The sequence below is a fragment of the Myxocyprinus asiaticus genome, chromosome 39, assembly GCF_019703515.2.
Source record: "Myxocyprinus asiaticus isolate MX2 ecotype Aquarium Trade chromosome 39, UBuf_Myxa_2, whole genome shotgun sequence".
NCBI classification, from domain to species: Eukaryota; Metazoa; Chordata; class Actinopteri; order Cypriniformes; family Catostomidae; genus Myxocyprinus; species Myxocyprinus asiaticus.
Genome location: NC_059382.1, coordinates 34,827,312 through 34,842,326, shown reverse-complemented (window position 1 = coordinate 34,842,326; position 15,015 = coordinate 34,827,312). Strand labels below are relative to the sequence as shown.

Genomic DNA, 15,015 nt, shown 5'->3' with positions numbered 1-15,015 from the left:
CACTCTGACCAGCAAAAAGGGGACTTGTTGATGCATAGTTTGGGGTTCAGTCATATGCTCGAGGCAACATTTAAAAAAATGTCAGAATTAAACCGTCTGGACACATTAGTCCATACCGAGTTCAGGCGCGAGATAACGGGATGTACTTTAGCTTCTCCGATTAATTTGATAGAAAGGCTCTGCAGTGGCAAAATAGGGGCAAGAACTTCCTGTTCTATACAGAACCAGGGAGGGGCTCTCTCAGGTGGAAGTGACCAGTGAGCCAAATGTCTGAGACCGAATGCATAATAATAAAATAAAATCTTGGGTAGGCCTAGCCCACCTTTGTCAATCGGCCTATGTAACTTATTGAAATGTAAATTGGTACGCTTACCATTCCAAATGAAAGACTTTGCTATGCTATCAAATTGCTTGAAATAAGAGAGGGGGACATCTACAGGGAGAGACTGAAGCAGGTAGTTGAATTTTGGAATACAATTCATTTTAATAGCATTAACCTTCCCAATCATAGATAAATGTAATGAAGCCCACCTGCCCACATCACTCGAAAACCTTTTTATTAAGGGGTCAAAATTAACTCTAACTAAATCACACAAATTTGCTGGAAATAAAATACCCAAATACTTAATGCCCTGTTTGGGCCACTGGAAAGCACCCGGCTGGAAAGCCGTTTCTGGGCAGTACGCTGTCAGAGCCAAAACTTTGGGTTTAGACCAATTGACTCTATATCCTGAAAACTTAGAAAAGGAATTAATAATTCTGTAGAGGCAAGGCATAGATCTACTGGGGTCAGAGACAAATAATAGAATATCATCTGCGTAAAGCAAGAGTTTATGCGCCATACCTCCCGCCACCACCCCTGGAAAATCATCCTACTTTCTTATCGCAGTTGCTAATGGTTCCTGGGCAAGACAGAACAATAATGGGGAAAGAAGGCAACCCCGCCGGGTGCCCCTATCCAAAATAAAATAATCTGAAATTAGTCCATTTGTTTGTACCGCCGCTACTGGGTGTCTATAAAGTAACAATCCATCCAATAAACGTACTCCCGAACCCATATATTTCCAAAACCTTAAAAAGATAATCCCATTCTACCATATCAAACACCTTTTCGGTGTCAAGTGAGATGGTAGCGACCGGAGATTGTTCATTCGCTACTGACCACACGATATTGATGAGACGCCTAATGTTATCAGAAAAGCTATGGACCCGAATAAACCCCACCTGATCTATATGTATAAGTGATGTCATAACTTTACTTAATCGATTAGCCAAAATGTTTGTCAAAATTTTTACATCTAACTGGATCAGGGAAATTGGAAGGTAACTTTTACACTCGCTTGGATCTTTGTCCATTTTAAGAATCAGACTGATCCAGGCTTTTGTCATGGTTGGAGGAAGCTTTCCGTTCTTTAATGATTCTGTATAAACTTCTAACAAAAGTGGAGCCAGCTCTGTAGCATAAGATCTAAAAAATTCAGCAGCAAAACCATCTGGCCCTGGAGCTTTGCCTGTAGGTAAGGCCTTAATTACCTCGTCAAGTTCCTCCAAGGTTATCTCAGAATCAAGACAATTTATTTGCTCAGTTGTCAGTTTAGGAAGTTTTAATGGTTCCACAAAGTTTCTAATATCTTCATCAGTAGACGAAGACATAGAACTACACTATATTGCCAAAAGTATTCGCTCATCTGCCTTTAGACGCATATGAATTTAAGTGACATCCCATTCTTAATCCATAGGGTTTAATATGACGTCGGCCCACCCTTTGCAGCTATAACAGCTTCAACTCTTCTGGGAAGGCTTTCCACAAGGTTTAGGAGTGTGTTTATGGGAATTTTTGACCATTCTTCCAGAAGCGCATTTGTGAGGTCAGACACTGATGTTGGACGAGAAGGCCTGGCTCGCAGTCTTCGCTCTGATTCATCCCAAAGGTGCTCTGTCGGGTTGAGGTCAGGACTCTGTGCAGGCCAGTCAAGTTCTTCCACACCAAACTCGCTCATCCATGTCTTTATGGACCTTGCTTTGTGCACTGGTGCGCAGTCATGTTGGAACAGGAAGGGGCCATCCCCAAACTGTTTCCACAAAGTTGGGAGCATGGAATTGTCCAAAATCTCTTGGTATGCTGAAGCATTCAGAGTTCCTTTCACTGGAACTAAGGGGCCAAGCCCAGCTCCTGAAAAACAACCCCACACCATAATCCCCCCTCCACCAAACTTCACAGTTGGCACAATGCAGTCAGACAAGTACCGTTCTCCTGGCAACCGCCAAACCCAGACTCGTCCATCAGATTCCCAGATGGAGAAGCGTGATTCGTCACTCCAGAGAACGCATCTCCACTGCTCTAGAGTCCAGTGGCGGCGTGCTTTACACCATTGCATCTGATGCTTTGCATTGCACTTGGTGATGTATGGCTTGGATGCAGCTGCTCGGCCATGGAAACCCATTCCATGAAGCTCTCTACGCACTGTTCTTGAGCTAATCTGAAGGCCACATGAACTTTGGAGGTCTGTAGCGATTGACTCTGCAGAAAGTTGGCGACCTCTGCGCACTATGCGCCTCAGCATCCGCTGACCCCGCTCTGTCATTTTACGTGGCCTACCACTTTGTGGCTGAGTTGCTGTCATTCCCAATCGCTTCCACTTTGTTATAATACCACTGACAGTTGACTGTGGAATATTTAGTAGCGAGGAAATTTCACGACTGAACTTGTTGCACAGGTGGCATCCTATCACAGTACCACGCTGCAATTCACTGAGCTCCTGAGAGCGGCCCATTCTTTCACAAATGTTTGTAGAAGCAGTCTGCATGCCTAGGTGCTTCATTTTATACACCTGTGACCATGGAAGTGATTGGAACACCTGAATTCAATTATTTGGATGGGTGAGCGAATACTTTTGGCAATATAGTGTATAAAGATCAATATAGAATTCTTTAAAAGCATTATTAATATCAGTGGCCGAGGTAAATATTTCACCACCAGCAGATTTCACTGAGGGAATAGTAGAAAAGACTCTCTCTGCTTTATATATCTAGCCAAAAGCTTCCCTGCTTTGTCCCCTGACTCAAAGTATGTCTGTCTTGCCCTGAATAACCAAAACTCCACTTTCCGTGACAAAGTAGCATTATATCTGTATTTCAGTTTAGTCAATTCTCTGAGGCCATCAGACGACATTCTGCACTTCAGCTCTGCCTCTGCACTTTTAATATTCTCTTACAACTCCACAAGTTCTCGTGCTTTGGATTTTTTAATGAATGAGGCATACTGTATTATCCGACCCCTAAGAACTGCCTTAAGTGCCTCCCAAGCCACACCCACAGAGGATACTGAGGACCAGTTGGTCTCCATATAAACATTGATTTCATTCTTTAACATTTGTTTAAAATCAGGATTTTGCAAAAGGGATACATTAAAGTGCCAACTATATGATTTCTTTTTCTCCGTATATGGCAACATCTCCAAATTCACCAGGGCGTGATCTGAGACTAAGATGTTTCCAATTGAGCAGTCAACAACAGATGAAATGAGGGACATAGATATCAAAAATAAATCTATTCTAGAATAAATCTTATGGACTGATGGAAAAAAATGCATAGTCCCTACTAGATGGGTTCAAAAGTCGCCAAATACCTGCAAGACCAAGATATTTACACATCTTGTGAAGTGTCACCGTTGCTCTAGGGGGCTTACACACTCTTGCTTCACTATGATCAAGGACTGAGTCCATCAAAAGATTAAAGTCTCCTCCCAATATTATATCATGAGGGGTGCCAGCGGCTTGCAACATCCCTTCAAGATCTATAAAAAAGCCCTGATCATCAGCGTTAGGCGCATAAATATTAGCCATAATCAACCTTTGTCCCTGAATTTCAGCTAAAACAATAATGACACTTCCTAATTTATCTTTAATCTGTTTGAGAAATTTGAAGTGTAGATGTTTATTAATCAATATAATGACTCCCCTACTCTTAGTTGAGCCAGCACTAAAGAAAACATGTCCACCCCATATCTTCCCAAATTTTTCAGCTTCCTGTTGGGAAAGATGTGTTTCTTGAAGAAACACAATATCATATTTCTTACGTTTAAGAAAAGAAATAACCTTCCTTCTTTTTATGGGGTGCCCCAACCCATTCACATTCCATGTGGAGAGAGACAACTTATTCATATTAACATTTGACATATTGATATAATAAAAATAAATAAATTGTGTGTCAAAAACAAGATTACACAGACCACATTCCCCATTAATGCAACAATCAAACCCTGAACTTCCCCCCGATCAAAACAAACAGAAAAAAGACAAATGTGCGCATTAATGACAGCGCCAACCGGCGTCAATCCCCCGTGACAACTTTGCCATCGGATTGCTCAAGTCCGGTGCTTCTATACAAATTTTGTGAGGCAAAATTACATAACAGAAAATACTTTGTAAAACAGACCCCAGCCAACAGGCAGAATAACAGAAAAAACAAGTATTTTCTCGAAGGTGTGTTCCGCCACAAAATAAACTCCAGCTGATATAAAGCTGTTCAGTTTCCTCGGACAGACAAGCAATTGTTCAGTGAGCCAGCTGTTATGAGTTCAGCGGATGACATAATCATTCCAATGTCCTGTAAAAATACTCAACAAAACAGACTCCAGCCAGCAGGAGGAATAAGCACAAAGGACAAACAGATTTATCCACAGCCGTTCCAAAGGAGTGGTATTCAACAGAACAAGCTCCAGCCGCTAGGCAAAGCCAGCACGAAAAACAAAACCGGCATCCCGGTTCCTCGGATGATCAAGAGCCAAACTAACTTTAAAAAAAAAAACACACAAAAACAATACACCATAACTTACTCAGCCCATCAACTTTATAAAAGACGTCCTTTATGTGAGCAGGTAGATATTTTGTGGTCATCCAAAGTGTCCATTCGCAATCTGGCCGGAAACTTCAGTGTAAAAAAGATCTTCCGTCAATGCAAAAGTTTCTTGGAGTCATGCCACAAAACAAACTCCAGCCACTAGGCGGAGCCAGCGCAAAAAGAAACAAAAATGGCACCCAGCTTCCTCAGATAATAGAGTTCCTGAACCGCGAGTCAATCCACTAATATAAGAAACATCAAATGGCTTACTCCAATGTATTTATGAAAGAGAGTGCCTGTTTTGGACATGTAAATACTTTGCGACCATCTTCGTTTCTATTCTCAGTTTGGCTGGGAACATCATTGCAAAAGTGATCTTCTGCTGGTGTAAGAGTTTCCTACATTCCTTGAACCGATCGCGTTTCTCTCATCGAATTCGCAAAGTCTGGGAACAAGAAAATATTATGGTTCTTCCAAGAAAGCTTTCCTTTGCTCCTCGCCTGGCGCAACACCAGATCTTTATCGGATGATCTCAGAAATTTGGCCAAAATCGATCGGGGCCTTTCTCCCTCAGCAGATCTGCGAGCCGGGACTCTGTGAGCTCGCTTGATTCTCAGATTGTGGCCTGTTATGTCGAGCAGACTCGGGAAGAACTCGTCCAGGAATTTCACCATATCTTTGCCCTCTTCATGCTCAGGAATTCCAACAATTCGTATGTTATTCCTTCAGCTCATATTTTCAAAATCCGATGACTCAAGATAATCGATTCGTTTTTCAACTTCTTTCACTCTTGTAAACAACTCAGAGAATTTTGTTTCCATCGCTGTAATCAATCGACGTATTACAGCGAGATCTTCCAAGTCAGCAACAACCTTCGTCAACATCACCGACATGTTGGACAGTTGACGCTGAATTTCATCTACCGACGTGCCGTCCAAATCGAGTCCCCGCATTCCCATCAGAGGCCTCAGCTTGAACATGTAAGTGTCTTTTAATGTCTCCAGAGTCTGAGGATTTTGACTTCTTTGCCATGTTTACCTCAAAGGGCAAGTATGTAATTGGGTGTATCGAGTCTCACCAGTTTATAACATGAAAATAATTAAAAAACTAGCAAAGTTCGCAGAGCTCGTGTCTCACACGTCTGCTTCTCGCATGGCATCCCCGGAAAAATCTTTGCAAGGGTGCATTTTTTAAGATTTTACATCGATTCTATTGGACCCCCTCTAGACTGTATAGGCTTGGCCTGAAAGACACACCCACCTGCTGGCAATGCCAATCAGAAGATGGGGACACAACCCATGTTTTTTGGTGGTGTGTTAAGATCCATGAATTTTGGTTGAAGGTTCAGAGTTTTATGTGTGATGTATTGGGCACTCAAATTTAATTTTGCCCCAGACTCTGTATTTTAGGTGATGGGGCGGTCATTAATATAGGGGATAAACACATAAAAAATTGGGTCCTAGCCAGAGTTATGATCAGCAGACAGATTGTTCAAAGGGGATGGAAGTCGGCTGGAGCGCCCTCATTTCAAGAGTGGTACACAGAGATATGCAGGGTTGCGGCATTTTAAGAAATGTCATATAGAAGGCTAGGCAACATGGATTTATTTAATAAAAAATGGGGCAGCTAATTAGCCTTTTTAGAAGACTCTCAGGGAGGTGCAGTGGAGAGAGATTTGTTGTTTTAAATGTATGATTTAATTTTTTATATATATTCTTAAGTGTTTCCTCTTGTCTGTTTTTTGTGTGTGTGTGTGTGTGTGTGTGTGTATTTGTGTGTATACTTTCATTTTGTGACGGACCACTGGATGTTTGTAGTGCGAGGGGGGGAGGGGGGATGTTCAGGGGGTGGGACATATAATTTGATATCATTTGATTCTGTGTGTGTATGTTCTGTTTCTTTAATCCTGTTTTTGTATCAATAAAATGTTAATATAAAAAAATAAAAAACAGGGAGGAAAGCGGTGCCTTGTCAGTGTCCTTGCTCGGTGGACTCGTGTGGTTGGACTCACTGGTCTTTACATAAGTAGGTCTTCATATATATATCTGCTATGTCATTGAGTGAAGCATCTAAACCATCTAGCTTCCTATCTAGCAAAACAACACGACTGGCTAACACGTGGCTAACCGAAACCAAAAGTCACGTGAGATGAAATGGGAACAAACGCTAATTTAGCATGCAGTAAACAAACAATTCTCCTAACAATGAGATACAACTATATAAACGAGTGAAACAGTAAAATACATGCACTTACACACACTACTGTATACGCCTTCTGATAGATCACTTCTGAGCTATTTGTGTCTGTCAATATTATACTCAATTGCCCATGTCAAAACAAGAATTAGGTCAGAAGTAAATAAATTCCCTTGGATAAATGATGATATTAGCATTTTAAGGAGAAAGTGTAGGAGAAAGTGTAGGAAGGCAGAACGTGCTTTGAAATCAACTAAACGTCATGTTAACTTTGAGCACATGAAGTATGCTGTATAATAAGATGGTTAAAGCTGCTAGAACTGCATATTTTTTCTGAACTAATAACTAACTGCCATAATGCTTGGTTTTATTTTATGCAATTAATAAACTGATCAATAAACTTATTAATAAACTGTCTCGCAAGCATCCTCCAAAGAGAGAGAAGCAGCACAGATGTTCTTTAGAAAGAGACCTTTGAACTCTCCCACAGACACAGTGTAGACAACTGTGTATTTGAAGAGGTTTAGAAAAGCAAAAAAAATATTATACCAAAAATGGACAAATTCATCTTACACAAATGATAACACTGAAAATATGTTATGACATGTAATCACTCTTATAACTAACAAGTTGAACATTGTGATCTTTAATCTTGTAATATTGTATTTAATAGTTAGTAAACTAACCATAGCAAATACCATGTGTCTGTGATGTAAAAGCTTGTTTATTTATGTGTAGAATGTTGATGCTAAGTAATTTCGTGTCACTTGAATCATATTCATGATAAAAGATAATGATTAAAACATGCCCTTTTTCGAGAGGGAAATTGGGAGGGCATATGACCAAGAAACAATATGTTAATTGCCTTAAGGGGAAGAGAGAGGTGATCACATGTCATCCCAAATGTCATCCACCTCTTAGGGGTGTGGCAACCCCAACTCCATGAAACTCCATGCCTTTACGAAACTAAGTGGAGTTCCGGAATATTCCCAAGAGTCACCCATTTTCCAGGAGTTCCCGAGTTCTCCCCTCGCGGGAGTTTTTGTTTTCGAAGTCCTCGAAGTTTAAAGATGTAGAAGTTATAAGCTTTCTTCTGCAGCCACTTCCGTGGCTTCACCCGGTCATACCATCAATCATCCAGTGAACACAATCGATTTCTGCCTAAATTGATTCTAACTTCATCAGAACTCCAGACCATCGATCCAGCACAGACAAAGACTTTTCTACAGACCAAGCTAAAGAACTTCCAAGTAATGCGCAAGTTCTCCAAACTTTTGTGAAAAGCTGGTGTTGTATTATGAATGAACGTTACACTTATATAGTGCTTTTCTGACACTCAAAGAGATTTACATGGTGAACAGGGGACTCTCCTCAACCACCACCAGTATGCAGCATCCACCTGGATGATGCAACTGCAGCCATGGTGCTCCAGAATGCTCACCACACACCAGCTATTGGTGGAGAGGGGAGAGTAGAGTGGTAGAGCCAATTCATAGAAGCAATTATTTGGAGGCCATGATTGATAAGGGCCAATAGGGGAGAATTTGGCCAGGACACCGGGGTTATACTCCTACTCTGTACGAGATGTGCCCTGTGATTTTTAATGACCACAGAGTGTCAGGACGTCTCATCCGAAGGACGGTGCCTTTCTACAGTGTAGTGTGTCCATCACTATACTGGGGCATTAGGACCCACGTAGCCGGCAGGGTGAGCACCCACTGCTGGCCTCCCTAATACCTCTTCCAGCAGCAACCTTAGTTTTGCCTATTAGGTCTCCCATCCAGCTGCTGACCAGACTCAACCCTGCATAGCTTCAGTGGGTAACCGGTGTAGAGCTACAGGGTGATATGGCTGCTGTATTATAGAATTTGGGTTACCCAATCTCAAATCGAGTCATATTGAATGTTTTGATGGTTTGTTCAAAGGCATGGTCTATCGACTCCATATAAGATCCATATAAGTTATTTTTTATAAGTTCATTTTGCTACAGATACTATTGCAGTAGTATCATTCTCATTCATTTTCCATTGAAGCTCGTTCACTTACCGGTGTTTATGTTTGTCTGTTTGTGTTAGTTTAGGTTTAAGTTTTATTTGTATTCAAAGAGGTGACTGTGGTATATATAATTTATAAATTTGGTCAATTAAAAACGGTCGATCCTTAGTTACCTGCGGTCATAAACAAAATATATTTGTGATATTTTCAGTGGCCATAAAAGTAATATTGCTCCAAGAATTAACAAGTATGTTCACATCAACTCATCGCTGGCAGACGTAACCATTCATTCTTTTAATATTCCCTGAAATTATTATTATTCCCTTCTTGAGCTAAATTCTTTACAAGGATAACAATAATTTGTCTATTGGAGATTAAATGTCCTCCTCTTCATCAATTAATTTTGGTGATGTGCAAGGATCCCTGTTAGCAATATTGTTTTCACTATGTAAGCCACTTCGTTTTGTGATTTCGAAAAAACAAAATACATTTCTATGCAAAGCAGATGTCCTGCAGTTGTATTTGTCATTGAATCCCAATGATCTGACTAATTTAAATGTCAAGCTTGTATATCAGATATAAAAAACTGGATGACATGTAATTTTATTCAGTTAAATACTGATAAAACAGAGGTTGTTATAATCAGTCATAATAAAAAGAAAAAGTCAGATTGAATCAGCAGTAAGTCAGCAGGTAGTACAAAATGTGGCCATCTATTTTGATATAAATTAAAATATTCAATATCACGTCAGGAAGTTTTGTTTTTATAAGTTAAGGAACATTTCCAACATTTTCCAACATACCTGTTTTCAACCTTAATTCAATACAATTTAGCACGGCTACAATCGATGCAAAATGCTGCAGCTAGACTTTTGACACAAATTAGGTCTTTAAATCATATTACTCCAGTTTAAGCTTCTTTGCATTGGTTACCAATTCATTTTAAAGAAGATTATAAGATTGTATTAACTACATACATTATAAGGCATTACATGGCTTGGTGCCAGAATATTAAGCAGAACTTTTAAGACCTTACAAAACAGTTAGATCTCTTAGATCTTCTTGTTATGAACTGTTGGCTGTTCCAAGATCCAGATGCAAAAGGTGATAGAACTTTTGTAATGAAGGCCTCACAATTATGGGACAGCCTGTCCTTGGATAATAGATCTCCAAATTTTTAAGTCTCGTTTAAAAACAAATATGTTTAGACTTGCTTTTATTACTTTGTGAATGTGTTGTGTTTTACTGAGTGTGTTTTGATTTTGTTTTGTGAAGCACTTTTTGCTAAATTACTAAAAGGTGTTTTAAAATAAATGTATTATTGTTATTTTTTAAATTATTATTATTACTATTTTTTTAAATTATAATTATTTTATGCAACATCCCTTGCAAAGTGGGAGTGGATTTGAATATAATGAATGATTTCAATCAGGGCAACATGATTGCTCTGAGTGATTTCTTGAGGTTATTGTAAAAATCATAACTGTTTATTCTTAGGTGATTGAACCTTTGGAGATCCAGAAAGAATCAGACACGGCTACTGTGAAGGAGGAAGTGACCTCTCTGCCCACCTCTATCACGTACAACGACAGTAACATTCTGGCTCACCCTAATGTAAGTGTGTGTGTGTAATTGTAATTTGTGTGTTTTGTGTAGGTATTGCATCTAAGTTACACTTAAAAGCCTACAATCAATAGTTATCTTTCTCCAAGACTTATTTCCTCAACCTTTTAAAAATTGCCCATTTTTAAAGCTCCACTTCCTGACAACCCACTCATGGCCCTTCTTATGCACCCTCAGTAATATTGGCAGACAGAATTTCCTATGAAAGCGCACTCCATCTCTCTCGCTTCGCAAACTGGGTTATGTGTGACGGATGCAGATGAGCTCGAAAGGCTGATCTATGGCAGCAATATGCCCAAGGCGAGAGAGCCCTGATCACCAGTAATGATTCAATCATTTAGCCACCACCGCTTACTGTATCTACTGTAATTTCAAACTCATTAGCTGTGCCTGTTTATGCACGTTAGGAGTCAGAGGCGGCTCATTGTTTTATGTCGTGGAATCACCTACACAGAGATAATGCACAAGGAACCAGACGACATACATCCACAGTCTATTAAAACTACATGTGCTTGTGTTTCCCAGTCAAACAGAGACCCTACAGCGAACGCTACAGGCGGATCTTAACCCAATGTAAATGATACACTTATCTCCCCGTAAGACGCACACGTGCGTGCGGCAGGATGGAAGTGATCAGTCTTTCACAAGCGCAGATTTGATTTCATGCCTCTCGTGTTGTTTGGATGAGTGATGAGTGTGGGAGAACAATCCGGAACTTCCAAACTTAAGGAACTCATAAGCACAACTAATGTGGGAATTACTCAAATTCTCCCTTCATGCTGACATCCAAATCAGCCTCATGTATTACCCTGTCTGATGTGTTTGTGATGCAATACCATTTACACTTTCTCCCAATCTAATCACAGCTATGATTGTCTGATATTAAGCCAACTGAGACAATTAGAGACCAGGATTGGAATCCATTAGAAGCCAATAGGAAAGATTTGTTTCAATGGGGTTGCTTACATTTCAGATAGCATCAGGGTGTTAGTAGACCATGGCCAAATCCCGAATGTGGCTGACTGCGAGTGGAGTAAAAATTTAATGAATTTGGTAATGCATACATGCAGAAAATAAAATGCAAATAAAGTTAATAAAAATCTTTGCATCAAATGTAGTGTCAGACTTTCCCTTGCACATTCACTGTTATGTGATCTTTTTTTCTAATAGTACTGAGTTATTTGATATGTTAAAACTCTTCCTTAGATTAACTATGCATTTGTTAGCTGTACTCCAGGAACAAAGGGTTCCCATTCCCTAGGCAGCCAAATGCACCTTCTAGAGTCTGGATTGTGATGTATTCAGTACGCCAACTGCTTTCAAGAAGAAACCTTTGGCATCAGTAGACTGACACGAAAGGCATTGAATTTTAGCACCATGAAATTATATGTTGGGGTATAATATTCTCATCATGACATTATATTTTGGGGTATGATTTTCAATTTGAACTCAGCAACATTTATTAGTTGTATTACTACCCTCTTGACTGAAATAAGTACATCAGTTATGTATTAATGAGTACATCAGTTATGTATTGATGTGTTTGAAAAATGTATGCAAATAGCAGCCACAGTTGACCATCAGTCATGTCTTTAAATTTCACATCCTTTTTCAGCCTCTATACTGAAATGTAAGTGTACCAAAGTATATACAGTATATCACATCGCGATTCTTAATGGCAAAATGAATCAAATACATCAAACTTATCCATTGCCAATTTATGAGATTAAGGAAAAATTATTTAAAATGAGTCAGATTATCTGGAGAATAATTTTGTTACATTTAATTGTGATAAAGGAAAAATAAGAGCAATGTTGGTATATTTTCATAATAGCTAAATAACAAAATGACACATTTTCTCTGAAGTTACCACAAGATTGTTTTTTCGTATTTCCTGAATTTTATGTAATTTTTATTTCTCACCACTATTAAAATGATTCAGGGTGTAGTGGAGTAAAGTTTAGGCTGTTAAACCTGTAGTGATGCTCTGTGATGCACACTATAGTAAAGTCTTATGGAAATAAATAGTCTAAATTTATAGAAATTAACTGGCTTTCTAACTCTCTTGCAGTTATTCATGGATAAAGAGGAGGCAGAGATGTTGTGGCTGAACAGACTGATTTCTCTGCGTCAGGAGAGACTCATGGGTAGTCCAGTACCCTGATGACACCCAACACTGCATGAGACCGTAAAAAATGCTGTTAACATGGACTGCTTGTATTTTAGCTTCTGTAATTCCATTAGACAACAATAAACCCAGCCGTTTTATTAATCCATGCATGAAAGGTTCACACCCAACATTTTCAACCATATTCCTTGACTGGCAGTTGATTTGTGACCCTGTCTTGTTTAGGTTACTTTAAGATTTGTTTATTTTCTAATACTAGTATTAAAATCCTTTGTGTAGTGTAGTAACAGAGTGGTTGAACAACACATGGGGAAAAAGGTGCAAGTGCACCACCTAGTGGTTTCAATGGGAAATATGTACAGAAACTGAATTTAAGCATATTAATGTTTGTTTATCGATCTTTCTCAATTCATTGTAACAACTGTGGGATATGTTACTGTATCCAGATTTGATTAGGTTAACAATTTTTTTTTTTATTAATTTCTTATGGATCTTTTTTAATATATGCTCTGTTTATCAGCCAGTTTTGAGCAAAGACATTCCTCTTCCCATCAACATGATTGTATGACAATTGTATTTAGTGTGTGTTGGGATTTGTTTTTTCCTTTTTCGAAATAAACCTTGTTTTTATTTTTGAATAGAACTTTTACTTATGTCATGGTACTACGCAGTTTATAATCTGACACACAGTGCAGCCACTGATCAACTCTTAATATTGCATGATTTCCAGGGGTTAAATTGGAGTAGAACGGTCCAGAACCACATTCTTGCACCTCCAATTCAAGAAAGGTGTTAGGGCTCCCCCACCTCAAAAATCACAATTTAACCCCTTGCAATGGCTACATTAAAACCTTTAAAGAAACCTATGTAGAGTTTCTGACCTTGAGCTTTACTTCCAAACTGCAATGGTGCCCTAAGTTGCCCAAGTGTAGGGCAGCACAATTAATTAGTATTAATTAGTAGTTTAATCGCAATCATGATTTCTGCCTCTCACGGTTAATTAAGCATAACTGTCTGCGATATTAGTGAGCTAGCAATCTGAAATTATCAGCCAGGTAAAGTTGCAAATTGTTGTTCATTTTCATCAAATGCTGTTTCTACGAATGATAGACAAAATTGCAAGCTCTTTCATAGTCCATTTTCACCTCACTTAACCAATCACGCTCTTTTCAGAAGTTCACCACTGACCAATCACTGTTTCACTTTGGAGCACGCGTTGAAATATACTGCATGCACAATTATTAGGCAAGTGAGTATTCTGATCTCATCATTATTTCCATGCACATTTTCCAACTCCAAACCATATAAACTTGAATGCTTATCGAAGTTAAGTTACACCCTGTTATCTCACATTTGCACTCGGTATGGACAAAAGTGTCCAGAGTGTTTAATTCAGACATTTATAATGATGCCTCAAGCATATGGCTGAACCCAAAATTATGTATTGATAAGTCCCCTTTCTGCTGGTCAGAGTGGATTGTGAGGGGGATTACTACACTCGTGTACTACACCTATATGAGAGTGGAGTGTTAAGATCTTTTGAAAAAAAATTTAAAACATTTTGGGATTCCCAGATCTCAGTTCTATAGGTATTTACAGCTGCGCCACCTGCTCTGTATTGTTTTTGGGAGTAGTATTCACCCCCCTAAAGCGGCAGATCTTCTGGGAGAGGTGATTACTGCTTTTTGAAAAGGTCATGAGGCATCAGTGTATTACTCCCTGTTAATTCAGAGTCTGGGGGACGGAGCTGTAACTTCTATCAAGAGATTATGGGAGAAAGATTTAAACTTGGTATTGGAGGAGGGAGTGTGGGCTAGGATTCTAAAAAAATGTCAAGTCTGTATCTAGAGATGCAAGGGTTCGACTTATGCAATTCAAGATTTTACATAGATGGTGGGGGTTAAATGTTGATTCCATGTATATATATTTTGCTTTTCATGTTTTCTATGTGAATCAATAAAAATGTTAATCATAAAAAATGTCAAAATGCATCATTACAACATGTTTTCAGACATGTTATGACAGAAACAGTCGATTTAATGAAGAAATATGAATGTCCACACAGAACTGTGCAAACTTCATAAAACAGCTAAAAAAGCTCTAACACAACATTTTAAGCTCAGAAAACTTGTTTGGAGTCATTTCTCATTAGAATTCTCTTCTGTTCCAATGAAACATGACTTCACTTATGTCACTCCTATGCAGCTCTGCACTGCAAAAGAGAGCATTAC

General features: G+C 39.1%; 1 protein-coding gene across 2 annotated transcripts in view; it reads left to right on the top strand.

Moving 5' to 3' along the window:
* Positions 1–14,300, top strand: part of rsrc1 (arginine/serine-rich coiled-coil 1) — a 460,355-nt gene extending 446,055 nt beyond the window's left edge. For both annotated transcript variants that reach the window (XM_051679647.1, XM_051679648.1), the window contains 2 exons: positions 10,531–10,647; positions 12,728–14,300. In XM_051679647.1, coding sequence (XP_051535607.1) covers positions 10,531–10,647; positions 12,728–12,820 — 210 coding nt within the window. In that variant the 3' untranslated portion in view covers positions 12,821–14,300. The remainder of the gene's footprint in view (positions 1–10,530; positions 10,648–12,727) is intronic.
* Positions 14,301–15,015: the final 715 nt, after the last annotated feature.